Source organism: Seriola dumerili, unplaced genomic scaffold, assembly GCF_002260705.1.
Source record: "Seriola dumerili isolate Sdu_G_001 unplaced genomic scaffold, Sdu_1.0 BDQW01000290.1, whole genome shotgun sequence".
Lineage (NCBI taxonomy): Eukaryota > Metazoa > Chordata > Actinopteri > Carangiformes > Carangidae > Seriola > Seriola dumerili.
The window spans coordinates 4,774,800-4,797,130 of NW_019174545.1; the positions used below are offsets into that span (position 1 = coordinate 4,774,800).

Sequence of the window (22,331 nt, forward strand, 5' to 3'; positions counted from 1 at the left end):
TCCATCCAGCCGCATTTTCATAATTGTGCTACCCACCGATGTGTATACTGCTCAGGGGGGGGTGTGGACTGGCTCTCAGTAGCACTGGTGTGTGTGTGTGTATGTGTGTGTGTGTAAGAGAGAAAGAGAGGTAGGGAGAGAGAGTGTGTGTGTTTGTGTGTATGTGTTAGTGTGTCTGTGTGTGGAGAGAGAGAGAGAGAGAGAGAGAGCGCGAGCGAGAGAGCGCACCCAAGGTTGGCGCAGGCACCGGTCCGGGAGAAAGGAGCGTTGTGCACGGCGGCAGCATGGCTTCGTCTCACGGGAGAAGCGACCTGCGGTTCGCAGACTGGATGGCAAGTTTACCGCAGAGCATGCACACCATCCCGCTCACCAACCTGGCGATTCCCGGTAAGTGTTTCTTTACGTGAGGAGAACGTGTCCATCTTTTTTTTTTTTTTTTTTTTTTTTTAATCCACGCACATTGCATGTAGCTATTCAAGTAGGTGATGAATAAATAAATAAATATGTTATGAGTGTTAACATTAAAATACTCCACTGCTTGGCAAACTTTGATGTTTCTCTTTGCGTCCAGTGTAACTCCTGTAACCTTAAATTTGCCGTTACTTTCATTGTACCCGGTTAGAACAAAGACCTGTTGCGCAACGGGAGAAGTGCCATCTCTTTTGAGTTCAGCTTCCTCGTGTTATGGTCTGCTGTCTGAGGGTGAATGAATGAATGATACCAATGATTTATAGCTTCTCCACCAAACGATGAGATTTACTGAGGTAAAAAAAAAAAACAGACCAGCCGAGCCACTCTGATTTCAGAGTAGGGTGCACAGATGAACCATGCTGCTCTGGTTTGTGTAGGACTTTTGGCTTTTGCACTGGGGTGGTGGCCATTGAGGAGAGGAGACAGGGAGTAGGATGGGTTCAGTCACTGCACTCAGATGATCACACACAGCGCTTCCGATAGAAAATGGGTTGGTGGGCATTTAGCCAATCAGTGTGCATGTCTCCTTAAACTCCATCCAATTTGGAAATGCTGGTTGTAAAGCCCACCACTGGTCTGACTGATGGAATGGCTTATTAGCAGCCAGTTAATTCCATATCTGCTGCCCAGTGATTATCACACCTCCACACAAAGCGCTTTCATTCTTCATTTTCCTTTCATTTCTAATCCTTTGTGCTTCACCCTCTCTTTTTTCTCTCTCTTTCTTTGTCTCAGTCTCACTCTTCCTCTCCCTCCACCTCTCTCTTACGATTCAACTACCTGCTGTGTTCAGGGTTGGCATGTGCAATGATGGCATTTCAGATGCAGATGGCTTGGTGCTGAGTGTCCAGTGAGGCGTGGCATATCACCAACACTGACCACAGCTCCTTAAGGATGCCAAGGCACGTGCAATTCATAGATTCAATCAAATAGCAACTGAAAGACAGGAACAGCATGGCATGTAAAACCTCATGCTGGTAATTTTGCTGAATCACGTGACATGTGCTGTGTTACACCACAAATCATCCATGCCAAGGCAGCATGGGAACATGCTCTGTGCCATTTAATTAGGTATCATTACGTCTTATTGGCCCTATGGCCTGCAGCTCAGCTGCTCTCATTCTATCTTCCAATTGGATACAAATTCTGTAAACATCCTGATTATTAACACTGTCTTGTGCATGTGTGCACATAGATGGCACACTAAGGTTTGTCAAGATAAATTCCATAATCCACTTGGGAGCTTATTTAGCAACAGCCATGTGTTCTTATTGGGGCATATGTCTGATTTCTCTCAAAAGTGTGTCTCATATAACATCCTTTTTGTCTTAGAACGCAACATTACGAGCATTTGTTCAAGCAGGAATAAAACTGGGACAGACAAGAAAGAAAAGAGATAACTGTCTCATTTCCTCCTCTTAGTTGGAGTAATATTATATTTAGGATGTATATAGCCCTCACCATCCAACTGCTGCTCCCTGTAACTCAGTGATGATTTATTTTTGAGGAGAAGACATGGTTTACCAGCTGACACAGCCTGAATGATCCAGGTCAAAGTGTTTTGGCTGTGTGGAGTAGCACTCTGTGTGGGCTGATGTGATGGCACGGTACTATGCTGTTGCCAAAAAGCTAAACAGTCCCCACTGTGCCTGTGATGCCAGCATTGCACAGCTGTACTAATTAGTATACATAATCTTGTGTATGATTGCCAATGAGTTTATGTCAAGATTTCGTGGTGACAGAGAAGACTTAATTAGTATCAGTTTTTTTCATGATGTTTTAATGGGATCAATTTGTTATATTTTAAGTAATTGGTAAATGAGCCAATGTACCTAAATGCCGTATATGGCTATACATAACACATGATAGATTCTCAAGGTAGCATACGTGTTTGACAGATACAACAGCTGCTTCGTGACAGATTGAATCTAATTACCATATGTGCTGTTGCTAGTTCCTTTGACTTAGAACCTCTGTACCTGGCAAATCTGTATGATCTAATCATGGACCTGAGTCAGTTTATTTGATTTTTTTTTCTCTTTTGGTTAGTTTGATTGGTTGTGTAACCAATGTAGGCAATTAATAAAGATACATTTTCAAATGACAAGCTTACACTCACAAAGATTTGGGGGTTTATAGACTGAGGGATATTGCCTCAGTCCATCATGTGGACTGAGGTGTTGGCAGTAATGGTGACGTACCAGTTAATGTAAGCAAAAGTAACTACCTCCGTACAGCTTGAATGTAACGCGCCCATACACTTATCTTCAGGGAGATGTTGAAAATCAGTTTCCATTAAAAAAAAAAACGTTAAGTCTAGTGTAGACAAAAAAGAACAAATGTTGACCTAGCGCTTTACAGAGATGTTAATACGACAAAAATAAATGATACTTGTGAAATTACCAAAAAAAATATACATTTACACTCAAAAACATGGGTAAAAAAGAGCTGATGATGAGGGGGTAAACTGATCCAAAAGTGGAGCTGGGAGATCAGATATACACTGAAGCCTATTAACGCAGTGATTTAAAAATCTTAAAATCAATTTTTTATTAAATCGGTAGCCAGTGAAGAGAGATAAGCACAGGGAGTGTAGAGAGGTCTCTGTCCTTGAAGAGCCATGTTGCATTTTGGACAAGCTGCAGGCAAGACGAAGCCGACTGAGTGAGTCCTTCAGACAGAGAGACTTACAGTAATCAATAGACAAAAATATGTAGACGTGTAAAACAATCTACAGGCTCCTAAATGAGAGAAAGTGTTTTAATGTCTCTTTAGTCCTGAATTGGAAAAAGCTTCTAATGAATAGTTGGGACTCGAAGGCTCAAAGGTCAGGACTTATGATCTATTTCTGTTTTCAAGCACTGAAATCTCCAAAACACAAAAAGGAGTATGTTTATGTTCAGCTCCGTACTCTCAGTGTAACCAGGATAGGAAATGTTGCAATATCTGAAAATAGATCCCACTGGAATCATATTTCATGAGAATAGAATTGGCTCTAAAATGGACCCTTGTAGAGAGAGGAGAAAAAACAGTAATCATTTCTGTCCATAATTCATCAGTCTTGTAGGTAAGAGCCAAACCACTGCAAAGCCTGATCCTGAATGATCCAACAACATGACCGAGATAATGCAAGAGAAAAGAATGATGGATTTTGTCAAAATTGCGTGATGGTCAGAGTCCGAAACGCCAATAAATCATTTGTTACCCTGAGGGGAGCTGACTCAGATCTGCTGTGAAACTGGACTGAAATGTGTCCAGTAAAAGGAGAGAAGCTGTGAATAGACAGCTTTTTCTATAACCATATATAAAAACAATTTTGACACAATCAGATTTAGATCGGCAGATGTTTTTTTTTTTGTTGTTGTTTTTTATCAGAGGGCAGCATGGAACATAACTATTGACCAGTGAGTTGTTTATTTAGAGTAATTACAGAGCTGTAGAGTTGTTTATGCTGCTGTGACTCATGACACAGCACAGCAGCCAAGCACCTTGCAATTTAATTATTTATTATATAAAAATAACACATATTTTCATCAGCATAATCCTGTCGGCTGTCTGCTGGTCAGAACCACTTTGTGAGATAGGAGCATGGTTGCTTAGACATGACTCAGCATGTGTTGGCCGACCTATCGAGTCCACAAGTAGTTGACTTGTGCCAGTTCTACTCTATAGCTGGCTGTGGAAAGGGTTAGGGGATGACCAGAAGAGGAAAGGCAGAGGGAGTGTTAGCGGATCAAAGATGAAGGTCATTAAAGGGAGAGAAGGAGGAAAAGAGAGAGGGAGTATAGTTACCATTTTCCTTTCCCCCAAGCTGATCAGTGGGGGACATGGTGGGCTGTTTTTCTGTGGCTATTGTTAGATGAGTGCTGTAGACTGCCTGGCTGCGCGTTCGTCTGACTGAGGTGGTCAGCAAAGGTGCACTTCAACAGGTACTGTGAATCTGTTTCTCTGTGGTTCTGTCACCGTGAAACAAGCTTTACTGGAGGGAAGGGAATGACTGTCAGAGTTTCACCGCCTTAGTAATTGAATTGGATTTTCAGTATTTCTGGAGTATGCGCTGACTGGCATGAACATGTCTCTGTGTCCTGCAGGTGTGTACAATGATTAAATGTAAATTAAGATCTCTAAATGCACATGTCATTAATATTAGAGCTTTGGCCACAATTATCTTTTTCTTTTTTTTTTTATCCTCATTTTTTCTTTCTGGCTTTTTAAAGCTGCATTTATCAATTTTTGGCCATTAGGGGGCAGAACTCCAAAACAAGCCGACAGACATAACCTAGCCTACATATATATATATATATATATATAGCCCACCCCATATTTCCCTCATAAAGCGATTACTTATGTTTATATGTTTACCCCTTTCACATTACACAGTGATTTGTTTTATTGTTAATATAGGCCTAATCAATATCGATAAATACATTACAATACAATTTCATATTGTGATTAAAAAAAAACATTACTATGATATTATTATTGTGATGATTTGTTCGAGATACAGTCAGCACATGCGTAGTGAGCAAAACACTTACTCCCAATACAATATCAGAAAAAAATGTAATACTTATTTCAAAATTAGGCAGTGGGTTGTATATAGTTAAAATTGATTAATTTGCTATCAGGGGAAATTACAATTAGTTTGACTTCATTTAAAGCAGCAAACTACTAGAAGGGATTTACCTCAGAGATACTACAGTGCCCGCATTAAACCAAAGTGTCAGATTTGCATGAGAGGGCTCAAGGGAGCCATACTCAGCCTCTCCGATGGCTGAATGTAATAGCTCAAAGCTTCACCAGAGGTAATGAATGAATAGCATACCTTTGGCCAGGGGGAAATGGTGAAGGCAATTGTGTTAAATTAAGATGGCCTCATAGGCAATAAAAACAAATCCATTGCAGAAGACGCATACTCAGTCTTATATAGAGAAAGAGGCCAGCCCAGGACGTTTAGCTGAAAAATCTGTCCATCAGTCCCTCGACTAGATCACTCAGCTGCCATTTAAGCCCCCGAACAAGGAGGATGAATGGTATCAGATGCCAGGATAAACACTGGAAGTGCAGCGAGGTTGTTGATGGGCAGGAAATCAGCCAGTTAAAAGCCATTGGAAAAACAAAGGAGGTAAAATTCAAAACAAACAGGAGAGGGGGGAATAGATTGATAGAGGGAGAAAAACAGAGTGAAGGACAGAAAAAAAACAACACTTGTTGAAAATTGAAGCAAATTGGTGGTAAAGAGGTGGGAATGGCACAGCTATTTTCTGAAAAATGGATATGCCCCCATGAGTCATGACCCACCGAAATCTCTGTTAAAGCTCAACTTTAGTTTGACCAAATATATCGCGTATATTGCCGGAAATGTATGTGGTTTGTGCACGCTGTCTCTCAAACAAGATGGAAAGGAGTAGCGAGTCAGGAGAGAAAGCGAATTGAACTTGAAGGAATTTGAAGAATAGAGGCCTGCAGAAAGCAGATGGCAAGAGCACCACTTGAGGAATTACTATAAAATCGTGTAGAAAGCTTCATGCTGGGAGAGTGTAGAGGAGAAAGGATGAGGAGTCTGGTGCTGGTATCTATCTTTTAGTATCATTTAGCTCACCTCTACCCTGCTACTTTCCATTTCCTTCCTTCCTTCATTTTCTCCTCTCGTCTCCTTTCCTCAGCATCCTAAAATAGATCTTGAAAGAGCGCATGGTGAGCAGTAATGATTTGTCATGAAAAAGGGCATAAACCACCAGCGGTTCTATCTGAATGGTCTGCTCTCATTCAGCCAGAATGACTCAGTCAACACTGGTCAATTCTCTAAGGTAACAGTCGTCACCCAATCTTGTGGTCGTCATCATCATCATCATCATCATCATCATCAACAAGTGAATCGCTGTGTTATCTTTGTCTCACCTTGTTTCAGTCTCTATTTCGTCTGCTCTCCTTCCACTTTCTTCACATCCTCTTCACCCCAGCAGGATATCAGCATCTTCACGTCGGTATCCGACTGGTGATTAAGTAGCTGTTGTAAGGGAAGAACACAGCTTCAAACACACCCCCATAGCTATTGTTATTATTTCGATATTGCATTTTCGTCTTAATTTCTAGCGGTTAAACACAGTACATAAACATACTGCACACAGACGGTTGACAAAGGTAAAACCAACATAGTGTCTTTGAAAGGTGCTGGGCTGCGACGTGGCACCAGAACAGGTTCAATGCGCCTTTAGCATTGATTCTACAAGTCTCTACAGCTCTACTTGAGGGATGGATGCCATTCTTCCAAAAGATATTCCCTCATTTGGTGTTTTGATGATGGTGGTGGAGAGCGCTGTCCAACACATTGGTTCAAAATCTCCCATAGGTGTTTACATCATTTTCATGCCCATCAAACCATTCAGTGACCTCCCCTTGTGCCCTGTGGATGGTGGCATTGTCATCCTGAGAAAGACCATTCCCATCAGGATAGAATTGTGTCACCATAGGATAAAGGTGATCACTCAGAACAACTTGGTATTGATTTGCAGTGACCCTTCCCTCTTAGTGGACCCCTCACTGCAGGGGTCAAGCATTCAGGCCTGTATCATTCTCTTGGTGTATACACCAGACATGCACTCACACGCTTGTGGAGAATATGGTGAAGGATGACTCATCTGACAAAGCCCTTATTGGGAATTTACCAATTTATATTATGTCTCTCTTGATCACATGGTCACATGACCAGGTAACACTCCATGTACCTAAGGTAAACTCTGAATTTGGGAAGACTGCATTTGGAGTCAAAGCCCGAGAAACGTGGAATCTTGAGAATGAGATCTCTATCTCAATGTGATTTACCTAAATAAATAAAGGTTAAATAAATGACCCTATCACTTTTTTCCACATCTCCGTAGATGGGTGCCCGTGGTTTTTGCACCACTGAACTCTCAAATATGCGTTCATCTTTGTAATCACTGCAACCCTACTATGAAACCCATCTCTATGGACCCTGTTGGTGGACTTTCCTTGCTGACACAGTCTAATCATGTCTTGTGTTGAGGAAGAGCAACTACATATGGCACTAATGCATGAACAGCACGGTCATCAAATGTGCACTGGCGACTGCAATTTCAGTCCCTATTTGTTGATGTCTTTCCCATAGATCTAAATGCAGATGTCACTTCAGTCTCTAGATGTCTCAATCCTGGGGCTCAGTTATTTCTTCAGATTTGTTCGAGCATTGAAAAATAATTATCTGCACAGTTCACTTCAAAAAACTAAAATGTTTCTCCAAATGAATGTGTTGCCACTTGAGATGTGACGCAGCATTAAGGTGGAGCAAATAATTTCACAACATAAACAGTAATTAATCATGTTCAGAGCTCAGGTACAAAAGCTTGTTTGTGTTGAATTGCAGCTTCCACCTCTCTGCACAGCTTTCTCTGCAGCTTTTCACAGATGTTCTACACACATGGGGAAATGTTTGGCCCCTCGGGGTTGATACCGTCTCTGTTTGTCCTCTTGTGAGATTGTTTCTCCCTGCAGTATAGCATAATGCACAGGCTTTTTGTCATACAGATTTAAGGCAATGCTTGTTAGTAATGCACAAAGAGGTTTTATTGCTTTGCCTTAGGCGTTTCATTAAAACCTGATAAGATATAGTTGGTTGCATGTCTTTGGGGAATTTAATTTATATGAACTCCCAAGACTTTCGGAAATATATAACAATAAATATCTCATGAATATCCTAATGAACTGTACAGCTAAGTACTACAGATGTATGTCTATTGTAGAACTTTAACAATAAGTCATTTGTCAGCTGGTCAAAGAATTGATTATTTTGATAATCACATAATAGTGTGAAGACATTACCTTGATCCAGCCTCTCATATGTTAAAATTTGCTCCTTGAATATTGAATATATTTAGATTTCGTACTGTTTGTCAGACTAAACAAGCAAATTGAAGACATCACTTTGAGATTTTCTGGTATTTTATAGTCAGTCAATTAAGTGGATTTAGTGGATGATGGAAATAATTGCGGGTTAATTATGATGTTTTGTTGCACGACCTTCAGAGCCAAAGAGAAATCCTTCTCTGCGACAGCAGCAGAGCCAGCTGTTGCGACAGTCTAAGGTCATACTCTGTTACGCTGTGACCCTGCTGGTACAGCTCAGCCTGTAGTGATGCTGTTTGCTGCCCTGCCTCAGGATTCAGCTGTCTGCTCTGCTTATGGTCATTCTCTGGGCTGACTGCAAAGGCCTGGCACTGGAGTATAGATAGCTGAAGGTCAATTCAGGCTCTGTCCCCGTGTATGTGTGCGCGCGTGCGTGTGTTGGTGGCGGAGGGGCGCATGTTTGTCTGTCTGTGTGACAGAGTGAGGGGACGTGATGAAGAGACAAAAAAAGGATGAGAAATTGATTGCAGCGATGGGAGCAGGAGGTGGATACCAGAATTACTGTCAGCCTAATTTGCATAACGTGCAGACACACACACACACACACACACACACACACACACACACACACACATACACACATACTTCACATCTTTTCTCACTCTCAAACAGGCATGGAAGGACACACAACCTTCAGACCTAACGAACAGAGTTCACCTTCGATCGGTATAAAGGAAATGTCACCAAGGGATGCATTAGTACATTGACAGGCTTTCACAATCGCTCCAGTGTTATTGCCATTAATGGGATAACTGCAAAACAGTGTTTGTTTGAGTACCACTCTATAGAATAATAAAGAAGAAGAATAAACTACGAATCACAATGATGCATGGTACTTGATCCTCATAGACAGTGATGTCTTTCCATTCATATAGCGTCTGTTTCACCTGCTGAGATTTTGAGATTTCTGCTGCCACTCCAAAACAATGGCGTTGAATGGAAATGTGCTTGTGATGCTGGAGGCACTGAAAAATGATATTTGAAAAATCTGACAGCATATATCTTCCAGTTACTCAGGATAACCCACAGAACAGTTTTCATCTGCACTACTTTCTAAAGAAAGTGCAAAAAGTGCATCTGAATTAAAGTAGCAGTTCAGCCACCTTATCTGTTGGTCTTTCCAATTCTGCTTTTGAAGCTAGGTGTTTTTGTGTATGTCAGGAGGGGGTGAAAATAACTTTCATCTAGCTTGGAAATCTGTTGAGTTAAAGCCAGTAGTTTGTTTCTTTCTTTCTCTCTTTGTCTTTTATTCTCTGTCAGAAACTTTGCAAGATGTTATCTGACTTCTGGAAATGACTCACAAAACTTTCTCATTACATTGATGATGCGATATCTAGGATCTTATTCATGCTTTGCAAAAAAAAAAAAAGTTGATCCAAAATAAAATTAAGAAAAGTTAATTACAACGTGACTCAGAGGAACTGAATTTCCATTTTACTGTGTTTTTTTTTAGACTCTATAAAACTAATATCCATCATAACAGGAACATAGTTTGATTTAGCAGCTGAGTTATACAAATAAGATGAAAGAGTGATCCTGTTATCTGAAATAAGATACCCTATCTATCCACGAGGACGTGTGAAGGACCTGTGAAAAATAGAAAGGAACCTTTCTGTGGGGGTTAGAAAATCTTCAGGGGTCTGAAATTGCAAACTGAGTCATTGAGGACCGGACTGATTTAGCATGTTTTGAAGACATATTTACAGAGTCAGAGGATAACACTAGTATCAGCTTTCACCAAAAATGAAAGTCTCCACCTAAAATTGGAACCCAAAAAGACATATTATATCATGGAGTATGGAACAGTCTCTAATGAAACTGACAATGCTCCAGTTGGGAGCATATAATGTATTGGAGCTGCCATGATTAGTCAATTAATCAATTTATGGGCCACTATTTTTATAATTGAATGAAAATGACAAACTTTTGATGATTCCAGCTTCTCAAATGGGAGAATTTGTTGCTTTTCCTTGTCTTACATTATAGTAAAATTAATATTTCAAACTTTTTGGACTTCGATGACCTTGAGCTCGATAAAACTTTTAGGCATTTCAGATATTTATAGAACCACAGTTTAATCATTAATTAAAATAATCGTTTGTTGCAGACTTATACTGTATGTTTACCCCTAACCACACACATTTCCTGCATTATGGGCCACTGATAACACTAGAACAAAGTGAATTGGTTTGTGAAAGAAGATAGCCACAACACTTGACTTAGATCTGTCCAGCTCTCAACACAAGGCCCAACTTATTGTTTCCCGAGCTTTCAACTACATTTCATTCTCTTCCTCTGCTGTTCCATAGTTAGATCATTAGGAAATGGAGTAAATCTATTTGCTGACAAACTGCAGAGTGGACCAAAAAGTACAGGCAAACAGTAACTGGAGGGGCACAAATAGGTAGAAAACCACCAATTAACAATTGCATTTGAGGGTTCACTATGAAAATATTTATACAGTAAGCCATATAAGAAAAGAGTAATGTTTTTCTGTAAGACTTGATAAAAAATATCAGTTTACTGTATGTGTGCACAGTCTTCTTTTCAAGCTGTCAGAGTTCATGACTTACGACCACGGATGCCGTTATTCACTGAATATCCGTGTTGTTGCCATGGCACCAGGCTGTTCCCAGCACGGACCCCACTCTTACAGCCAGTGTCCCACCACAGAAATAAAACATGCAGCATTCAGTATCCCTGCATGCAGACTCATGTTTGTGTCCTTTCCAGGCTCCCATGATTCCTTCAGTTTCTACATCGACGAGGCGTCTCCAGTGGGCCCCGAGCAGCCGGAGACGGTGCAGAACTTTGTTTCTGTTTTTGGCACAGTGGCCAAGAAGCTAATGAGGAAGTGGTTAGCTACACAGACTATGAACTTCACCAGCCAACTGGAGGCTGGGATCCGCTTCTTTGACCTGCGCATCTCCACCAAGCCCCGCGACCCTGACAACGAGCTGTACTTCGCCCACGGGCTCTTCAGCGCCACGGTCAGCACGGCGTTTTGATGGTTTTTGATGTGATGAATATTTAGCGATGCTTGTGGTTGCTAAGTGATGTTTTTACATTTCTGTGTATGTGGCAGTGTATTAATGTGCGAGTGCAGACTGAGAGCTTAATCATTCAAGATCCTTCAGAGATTTTTAAGTACACCGCAGTTGTTTATGTGCCCAAATGTCATATCATTATGTCATAAAAGAAATGTTGAATACTTTTATCGTTCATATTTGTGTTTTTCAGGTCAGAGAAGGTCTAGAGCAGATCAGCAGTTTCCTGTCAGCTCACGCCAGAGAGGTCGTGTTCCTGGACTTCAACCACTTCTATGGCGTGCAGAACCTGCACCATGAAAAACTGGTGGCCATGTTAAAAGAGGTGTTTGGAGAGAAACTCTGCCCAGTTGTCTTCGCTCAGGAGGTACTTTCAAATTTAAATAAGTTCAGCACATAACAAGGAGTAGGATTAAAGCTGGCCTCAAACATTTATCTCAGATACTTCTTTCACCATAACAACTCTTGATTGAGAAAGGACACATCTGAGGCACACTTTCTGTGTGTGTTTGTCTTCAAAAGGCTTTTGATAAATTGTGTTCTCAGTGCTGCACAACAGTGATTTCTTGTGTTTTGATCGCGTAAGATGCAAGATCCAAGCCCCAAGCCAGCATCGCACGCTCCAAGATCATATTTTTCTGTCGGGTGCTGCTCCTGAGTGAGAATGTGGAGTGTAGAAGTGAAGAGAGGAAGGAAAAGGCCAATAGTCACGACTGGATTCTGGGAAAATAATGAACTTCTTCTCGGTGCTCTAGGGGCATGTGGGTTGTGTTTAATTTTAGAGCAGACAAATTACTGGTGTTCTTTACTCCACAGGTATTATATCCCCTCCTCTTTCCCCCTTTTCTCCACTCATTTGTCTATGAGTACATCCACTCAACTACTTTCCTTATCTGACCTTTACCTCACAGTTTCTGTCCTGTACAGTGTTAATAAACTGCACTACTCTTGTCCAGCACTTGTTTGGCTTATTTAAGGGACACATGTTCAGCTATGAGGTCATTATCACAAAATAAATCATAAAAAGACATGAGCTATTATAGCTTATATTTAGTTATTTAGTTTATAACATGGCTACTTACTTCAATCATTTGACATGCAATATAGATGTTGTTGCTAGTTAAAGAACTTTAGCTACAATCTTCCACCACCAAAAATCTTCCAGCAGAGATACGGAACGGCAAAATAATGCTTCTGTAATTCTGTGAAATGTGTTTTGCCTTTTGAACAGCCTCAAATAACTTCAAAAGTACAAATTAAAATGATGTTTTTATGTACTCTTGATAAGCAGTGCACAATGATAAGACATTTTTTTTTTTAAAGTGTTTGTTTATGTGACAAAGCTGTCTGTCCTCTAAAGTAACATACTTCACCATTTCTGTAGTCAATCAGAAGTGAGTATTGAACAAAGCTGCTTAATAATCACTGCCATGCGCTGTATAAGACAATAACATCCACTTATTTCTGTTTGCTTTCATTCAAATAAACATCAACCTTTCTTAGTAACTACCAGGTACATCTCAGCTACCTGTTAAGAATGTTTTCTGTCACTCAGTGCATATGCATATTTACTATTCAACACTTGTCACCTTTTTTTTTCTTTTTTTTTTTATCACCTCCCATCTCTCCCCATCTCTCTCCTGCTCCCCTGAACACACTTCTCCCTCCTCTTCATGCTCAGGTGACTCTGCAGTATCTGTGGGAGAAAGAGTATCAGGTGCTGGTCTTCTACCACCACCCCATGGCCCTGGAGGTGCCCTTCCTGTGGCCAGGCCAGATGATGCCCTCTCCCTGGGCCAACACCACTGACCCAGAGAAGCTGGTTCAGTTTCTCCAGGCGTCTGTCACTGACCGCAGGTCAGCCGCTACATCTATCACTGTGGGCACTTGTACTTGAGAGTTTGTTAGTGATATTTTTATTGCTTCAAATAATGATCTATGTGTCATTACCTTTGTTTTATGTTTTATAGCTAGAGTCGTAAAGTCCAACGTGAGGGGTCGTTCCGTTATGATTTTGATTCATTGTCATCATGCATATACTTTGCCCTGAGTTTAGGAGGTTGTGGTTAATAATTTCATTTGCTGTAGTGCTGGAGCTCACTGCTACATTTAGGAGAATGGGAAAAGATTAAGTGCACAAATCATCACAACCTCATGGCTTTGTGACAAAGTAAAATTACATTAATTCTCTGTGAAGATACATTCGCACATACATACTATCTACATCTGAAGAAAACCACAGACAGTAATGGGGAAGAGTTTCTGCAAAAGCTGACATAATTTTGCATGTGCAAACTTTTGTGTTTATTGTTTCTGAAGGAAGTGTTTTTGTTTTGTTGTGAGCACCTAAAGAAATTAATTCTGATGTAGGCTAAAGCAAAGTTTATTTATATATGTAGAACCTCTTCTGCAGCTCTTATCATACGGTGCATTGATAAAATGCCAAAAATATACCAAGAAAACTGTAGAAAAAATTGTAAATGCTTGATGTGTCTCTTGCAGGAGGAAGGGGACGTTCTTTGTCTCCCAGGTGGTTCTGACACCAAAGGCCAGCACTGTGATGAAGGGTGTGGCTAGCGGACTGAGAGAGACAATCACAGAAAGGTGTGTGTGTGTGTGTTTGTGCGTGTGTGTGTGTGCGTGTGTGTGTGCGTGTGTGTGTGTGTGTGTGCGTGTGTGTGCGTGTGTGTGTGTGTGCTCCTGTTTATGTGTGTGTGTTTGTGTATTAACAGAGAGGATGGAAAGAACAAGCCAAATGTTTCATGTTCAGTGTAACACTAAGATTGGAGAGGAGGCAGGATTAGCACCACTGGTGGCACACAATGTTCAATATATACACAAACACTGTGGGACCAAAATTATAGCAACCCCCCAGGCACCAGAGGACACAGAAAAGATATGATTTACCCATAACAACTCACAACAAAAATCCATGAGCATGTACACATGCACAAACACACACACACATAAACAGTCACATGTGAGTCATCATGGCATTTTATAACAAAATCCAGAGGCATGTTGCTTTCCACAGGTATCCCCAGGCGTTTGACACTGACCTCATTCAAGTATTTTTTTTTTCTTTTTTGAAAAGCTGCCACAAACCAGAGGCAATGCCTCTCATCTTTCTCCTCCCCCTTTCTGTATCTCCCCTTCTCAGTTGTAGTGGAGGATTTTTTTTTCTGATTTACCCTTAGCTTTGTCTGTATTTCACTCCCTCTTAATGTCACCAGTTTGTTAAAAGCCTTAGCAGCAAAACCATCAATTTTCCTGGCATGAATTATTCATTTGATAACTCCACTATCAGCCGTTCCCACCAGGCGTTTGGTTACTTTGATGTAGGCATCCTTCAAAATTTCCATCCATTCATGTTGCCACACAGACTTGCCAGCGTAGGACTCCACACAACAAGAAAAGCAGGCGCGAGGAGGACAATTTTGTCACGCACAAAGCTGGGCGAGGCATCTGCAGGAGTAACACCCTCCCCTGGTGCTCGACTCATGAACATGTCCAGCAAGTGTTCAGAGTGTCATCCTCGCAGCTGGTGTCTGGCTTGCAGACATCACATGCTGCGTCACACAGATCTCTTATCACAGCGTGCCCCTCTCTGTGATAAACCGACCAACCATGAATCATCCCTTCTTCTATATCTTTTGTGACTTTACCCCCCCCTTACACTTCCCCCTAATGTGTGTCTGTGTGTGTGTCTGTGTGTGTTTTCGTGCATCCTCTTAGGGCCTTACCGGGCATGATGCAGTGGATCAGATCACAGAGACCCGGGGAGAGTGGCATCAACATTATCACTGCTGACTTTGTGGAGCTCGGAGAATTCATCAGTGCCGTCATCACCCTCAACTATCACCTGGACGATGATGATGATGATGCCACCTGAGAGCCTGCAGGGGGTGTTAGAGAGCACGGTCGCCACCACAACCACCACCACTATTGCTGCTGCTGCCAGTGGGTGGGGGTCTGTGTTCTCACTGTTTTCTCTTTGGCATTTATTTCAGGAGGGGAGCTGCACTGCTCCTTTCACTTTATTTAGGGCTATAGTGAATTGAGAGATCAAATGGAAGAGGGGGTTGAGGGAAGACAAGTTGGAATTAGTCGAAACAACACTGGTTGGTTTGGTTTGAGCACTAAAAGAATGAGGTTTTGTTTGTTTCCTATTTTTGGGGATCAAAATGTGTGTTTTTTTTCAGGTGAGAAGTTAATTTTCTTTACTTCCTGTGCTGTAAAAATAACTGCTTTTTCCACTGATCTAATGCACTGTTTCTAGGCTTACCACTCTATCAAGGGTAGATTCCTCAGAGCACATCAACTTTCTGCTAAATGTATTGGTACATCATTCTTGATATTCTAGTAACAGTGACAGTTTTTATTTCTGAAGTTGTTTTAAATGAGTCTGTATAACTTAAACCACACAAATAGTAGGCCGGTGTAAGTAGCTAGCAGTTGTTTGTCTTGTTTGGAAAATCCATCTAAGAGATTTTTTTCAAATACTTTATTTTCTAAGAATTAGCATCCCTGCTCAAACCACTGCAATTGTTTCTGAAAACACCACTAGCAGCTCAAATGCAGCGTTTTAACAATGTGTTTACTCGATACACAGACAAAAAATGAACCATTTCCCATTTCTCTCTGGAACGTTAATTTCTCATGGGGGTTTTTCTCCCAGTAATGGTCTCCAATGAAGCCAGCTTGCAGCATAGACTGTGCACACAGTTTTACCACTGGTTCGCCTCCTTGCTCAAAACCTTTTAGAGATAGACAAAGAGTGCATATTAGCCAGGAAGAAATTCTTAATCTTAATTTCTTGTGCATCTCAGTTAAACAATCATTTTCACATCGTCAGTGCGTTTCAAATTTCAAGACAAGCATCGGCTGTATCTGCAGGGTACAGAGTTATAGAAAAAACAATTTTTTTGGGACAGCTAGAAATGCAATAGACGTTACTATTCATTTCTAATGGGTAGGAATCCAGTGTGACAAATCTATTGGATTTTATGGTGGGTGCTGAGTCGTGATAGCCAAGTATAAAAATACAGTACATCAGGATAAACTATTGTATCCACTGTGTGCGGCTCTTCTGCTGAATGCTTGCCCCCTGTATGTGCGTCTATACTTACTGCTGTAGTGCAGAGCATATGAGTCATCATGAGGTGTATCACGGTGTTGTGTCTTTCATAATAACAGGTGATAAAGTTGCTCAACACTCATTCAGAGACCCATTTTATTTCAAGTCAGAACAGGTTAAGCTTCATAATTCTGAGTCAGAGGGGTCTTAACATGACACCAGTGATTTGGCACTTGGAAAGTAACACAGTAAATGTTTAGTTGAGGTCTAGCTGTAGCTCTTTAGTAGGTGTTTCATGTTTCTGAATGTTTCTGAATCCCTGGATTTCTGCTGTATCAATACTGGTGCAATACATTTAGTACACTTAAATTTTTTTATGTATGTTAAATGCATTTCATTCTTAACCCTGCAACGTCTCATTTAAGATGGAAGAGTACACTGAAATGACACCCAGAAAGACAACAATAGAAATATTTTTATCGCAAGGTTTTACACATTATGCATGAAAAAAAAACAAAAAAACACTGCATAGTAGTCAAACATCCACACACCTTATGATCAGTGTGGCATTTTGAATGAGAATGTATTCTGTAAGGACATTGTTGTCTAGTTTGGTAATGTAAAGCCAAAAACAGGAAACTCAACTCTTTGGATTTGTGAATGTATGTCTTGTGAGTAACTGTGCCATTTCTAAAAAATCTCATGTGATGGAGTGACTGAGTATCGGCTAGAAAGACTTGTTTGTATCGTATGCTTAAATGTGAAAATGAGTTCAAGTTTTAGAGTTCAAACAGTACTTCTTTGACTTCAGTGTGGTTTCATGTTAAAATGTTTTATATCGTGGAAAGTTTGTACATACTGTAATTGCAAATAGTATACTGCCGATAAATTGTAAATTATTAAATTTATTGCAAAGAGTCATCAACAACCATTTCTTAACTTTTAGCTTCACTGAGCTGTCATTACTGCCTCTTATTTTTCATATTTATTTGGTACTTCACATTTGTGCATGAACCAAAAAAAAAAACAAAAAACTTCTACATAAACCTTACAAGGGTTCATGAGGTCTGTGCATAACTTCTGTTATTTTATGTATATTGTTCTTTAGAGCATGAGTGCATCTCAGCTGGAAATGTTTTTAGCCTTTAAAACCAAACTCCAAGTTAATTTATTTTTTAAATGTCGCACTGCTACTATCCAACACAGTTTAAGAATGAACCCACACAAAGGAGCAAATTGTGTTGTAAGGACATTTGTGTCTTCCCTGGTCCACACTGTTGTTGTTGCCTTTATGTTCTGGTGTGAAAAAGAGTCCCTTGCTGTTGTAAAACTCAAAAACCTTTGTTCCAATGAAAGTGACTCTGTTCTAAGTGGAAAATGGCCGATCAAATAAAGCTTCTATGCCTAATGAGTGACTAATTGAAGCATCATTTCCTGACCTGTCTCTGGTTTATTGAGTGCGTGCTGGTTGGTTGCTTGGTTGGGTAGCTGCTTGACTGAAAAGCAAAAAAAAAAAAAACATTAAAGCCATTATAATGAAACTGTAATTTAATTCAATCAACAAATGGCCCTACTCTAAAATGAAATCTAAAGTGGATTTGCAGCTTTTCAGCTAGCACACCAGTATTTTTATTCCCTATCTGTGTAGAGGAGCATCCTAAAATCATCCAGTTTCCAGGGCGATGAGGATGGAGGTGGGTGGGCTGCGGCACCTAGGGTGACCTTGCTGAGACTGTGCTTTGCAAAGCAGCATCTGCCATTCTGCATCCAGGTGTTGCTCATGCAGAGGAAACAGAGATAACTCTGATGCTGAGTGCCTGATTGGTCGTGCGCTTTTGTGTGCATCTTACTTTAGCTTTGAGGTTCTCGATTGTAAAAAAAATATATATATATAATTACATATACTTGCTTTTTTCACTTGATGTGATGATTCTTTAAATGTTCTTTTCCTGTGGCTGTTATTGGGGTTCTATGGCTTATTAATGGACTAATGGACTGCAGCTCATTAATGATGCTTTTTGAGGAAAACTGAGAGAAAAGGCACTTATGTATGTCCTTGGATTTTGTTGTCAGTCTTTTGCTTCAGAAATGAGAAAATGTAAATATTGTGGTCATAAGAAGGTGTGCATGTTTGTGTCTGTCTGTCTTTCTCTGTCACACACACACACACACACATACACACACTTGGGCAAACAGAAACATGAGGGGGAGGTAGAGGTGTAGGAGGTAGAGATGGATGATGGCATTCAGACAATTTTAAGAGGGGCAGCAGCAAGATGCACAGTTTCAGAAAAGTTTGAAGTGTGAGGAGGAGGAAGAGTAATTTCACCAGCCACTAGTGCTGTGTCCACTTATGAAGGTACATGACACAGGGTGCCGATTTGTACGCCAATAGAAGCTGCAATACAATAATCTACAATATCACAGCGAGAGAGACATCAAAAGCAACATAGAAGTGAAAAAGAACTGGAATTGTTGTCCCTCATAAAAATTCAACAAGGACAATCGGGGACAGATGCAAAACTGTGGGAATTGTAAAGATCACATGAAAACAGCAAATGGCCAAAGGGAGGCAGAAGGCTCATAGAAAGAGGATGGAGAGAGACAGAGAAAGTAGGGTATGTTGTAACTGTGTCATTCTGTATGAAAGGGCCATTGGTCAGAACTGACCACTGGTGGTTTATGATCATCACCACTTTTTGTTACCACTTTTTGAGTGATAGCATTATTTTCCTTTCTCTGTGTTAAAATGGATGTGCGCATATGGATGCAAAGACACCAAAATGTAACACAATAATTTGTGAGAGAAAGTAAATTCTGGTCAGTGATTTCCAACCCTTTTGGCTTGTGACCCTCAATGTGCTGCCCATAGAAATCCATGTCCTCAAGGTTCATGACATTACTATCACCAGTTATTCATTAGTTTTTAAAGTGTTATTTTTGCCTATTACGTACGGGAGAATTCTCTTTTGTTTCAGTCTTCAGTCAAGGAAAAAAAAAATGACCCTGGCAAAAAAACAAAACAATTTCACTTGCCTTTCAGGGTTTAATCCTTCAGTTTCTGGAAAAAAACAACAACAATGGACTAGAGCTTTTAGAGGCCTGAAGTGTTAAAATTATCAAGTATTTGACAATAAAATACAAATGTTTCAGGAAAAAACTGAAACAAATGAAACAAAAACATGTTCCAGACAGCTCAGTGGGGAACCACTGGCTTACAGTCTGCTTAGATGTTGTTAATTGTTGTGTTACTGTTGTAGCAGATGACTGTTAATAATCTCAAAAATATTTTAAATGTCACTTGTTTTTAATATAAATATCCTCACTTTGATCAGTAGAAAGTAGAAACAGACAGGAAATCAGTCATGTAGCAGTTACATACAGTGTGCATTTGAACCATTAGGCTATCAAGACCCGCATATCACTTTAATAATGTATTAACTTGTTGAAATACAGTACACAGTCTATTCTTGAGGTGAGTAAGCACATAAGCTGCATATTCATTGACTCTGTCTGAGCCGCACAGACTGTCATTCTCTGGCAGTCGAAGGTTCCAGGGCAGATGGCGGTCAGAGATGGCCCTCTGAACATCATGAGATCCACAGAAGCGGCACTAATGGAGGGCACGGTCTGGTGGCCTATTGTCTGAGCCAACTGTTATTCTAGCCTAAGGGGCTGGGACTTGGCACGCTGCTGTACAGTAGCTGAGTCATTAAGCATTGGGCGGTCATTTCAGAAATACAGGAAATCGCTTGAAAACTGCCAGTCATTATCTCAGTCTATTATGCACAAAGTATGCATAACTCGAGTTTTGATTGTCTGGAATTTGTGTTGTTAACTCAGGTGATGCTGTGCTCAAATATAGGTTTCCTCCCAATTTTTATGATGTTTTGTATCTGACAGAAGTTGCATATAATCAAATATTTGCAAATTACAATAATAAAGTTCACTGCAGCGTACTGCCATATAAAAGGTTTGCTTTTCCACTTGCCATGCAATTTCTCCATTGCTCTAAAAAAAATCTGGAAGATGAATGAAACTGAATAAGATGCTTACCTTGAGGGAGTTCCGTTTTTCAGTGATTGAAGGGCAGAGATTGTATGTATGAAGTATTTGTTTGAGCTTGTGTTTCTTAATTTTCTCTATTTTATGGTTCAGCTTTTGGTTCAGAGCCAGAAAGATGTATTCCCATTTCTAAAATATCATTTTCACTGTAGTAAAAGTAACATTTTCTGTCTTTTGCAACTCATTTTAAGCTGAGCTGCACATTAGTTTGACGTCCTAAGTTTGTAGGCAGGGCCAAATTGTCTCATGCTTCTTCCAGAAATGATAAGCAGCAGGAATTAATGCTCACTGAGACAACTTCCCTTGCCCTAACCCTAAAAAAAACATTTAATCTGAACACTAAAACTCAGCAGTATTCCCTCTTGAGCTGCCAGTATGTGATGGATATGCACAGTGTGACCCCCTGTCTGCCTGTGACAGCAGATATATGTTAATTAGACAGAGGAGTGGATTCCACATACAAATATGGGAACACATCCACATTAAATAGCAGAGAATCTCAAGAGATGCAAGGGATATACAGCTGATTGTCATGGACTCCATCATCTAACCCCCAAACCTCTCCCTGTCTCTCTCAACATGTGGAGAAATTACTAAAATAATCATCATAACAGATCTAATCTGGATTCAGACCCAACTTTTGACAATGCCCTAATGGATCCTTCACCATAAACTCAGAGGCCTTGTTGCAGTATTCCTCCTATGAAATCAATTCTACTTACTTAATAAAGAGATGAATTTCCTCAGCTTTGAAGAGCCATGAAAAGGAAACGGTCCTCAAATCTCTGTTGCCCTCCAGTGTTTGCTAGTCTACATCACAACTCAAGTCAATACTTGTACACAAGATATGCCATTTCCCATTTTGTGTTTTTGTGTCTCCTCTGTATGTCATCCAAGCGATCCCCTGCAGGAGATCTATCTCTGAACAACTCCGATCTATACCACTCAGTTGTCATTTAGACAAAATAAACTGTTAGTACTATATGTTATTGAAAAAGATAAACTGAAATCATACATAATTATACAGAGCTAAAGTGTGGTGCAAGAATAGTAACTGTTAAGATGATGTTAACCTCAGGTCATTATTTTGATGTGTAATGTGAGTTTAGGGGGATGAATAGTAGACAGTTGAACATGTCAGTATAGCATTTGAGCTTGACCTTGGAAACAATCTCAACTCATGGTCCAATTACAAACATGCTCTTGGGATTTTCCTTTTCTTTGCTCAGTTGTCGTGATTGATCAAACTGAGCAATAAGGAGTTCATTTATGACCTTGGTAACAGCCTCAATTTTTAAGCCAAGGAAGTACTCCACAACAGGTGAATAAGTGGACCTTGAGTTGAGTTTGTTTGCCAGTTTATTGGGCAGAGGTTATATCTGAGGATAGCTGCAAAATACAGCCCTGCCCTAGCATCCAGCTTGCTGTGTGGGGTACCAGTCCAAACATGAAGTTTCCTTCATCTTGTTCAGGAGTATCTCACAGCAGATATTTTCGACTTGTCAAGTTCAGGTGTACGGTAACAAATTACAATGACTGCATTCCATTTACATGCTATAGTGACTGGGTCATGATATTATGAACACTGGCTTTCTGGCACACCTAAATGGAACACAGTCTAGGCTAGCAGATTACTCACTCCAAGAGGAATCTAATATTGCAGTTTCATAATAATCCCAGGAGGAGTTTTTTCAGAGGAGTTACTCAAGATTTTTTTTTCTCTTGTGAAGACATTTTTCACATTTCCA

The 22,331-nt window shown here is 40.3% G+C and overlaps 1 protein-coding gene across 1 annotated transcript; it reads left to right on the top strand.

Moving 5' to 3' along the window:
• The first annotated feature begins 284 nt into the window (after positions 1 to 284).
• On the top strand, positions 285 to 17,926 carry plcxd3 (phosphatidylinositol specific phospholipase C X domain containing 3). The gene is made up of 6 exons (XM_022757838.1): positions 285 to 387; positions 11,128 to 11,384; positions 11,635 to 11,808; positions 13,123 to 13,298; positions 13,944 to 14,045; positions 15,177 to 17,926. Exons 1-6 carry the CDS (start codon positions 285 to 287, stop codon positions 15,331 to 15,333), a joined length of 969 nt encoding a protein of 322 aa, XP_022613559.1. The 3' UTR covers positions 15,334 to 17,926.
• The last annotated feature ends 4,405 nt before the right edge of the window (positions 17,927 to 22,331 follow it).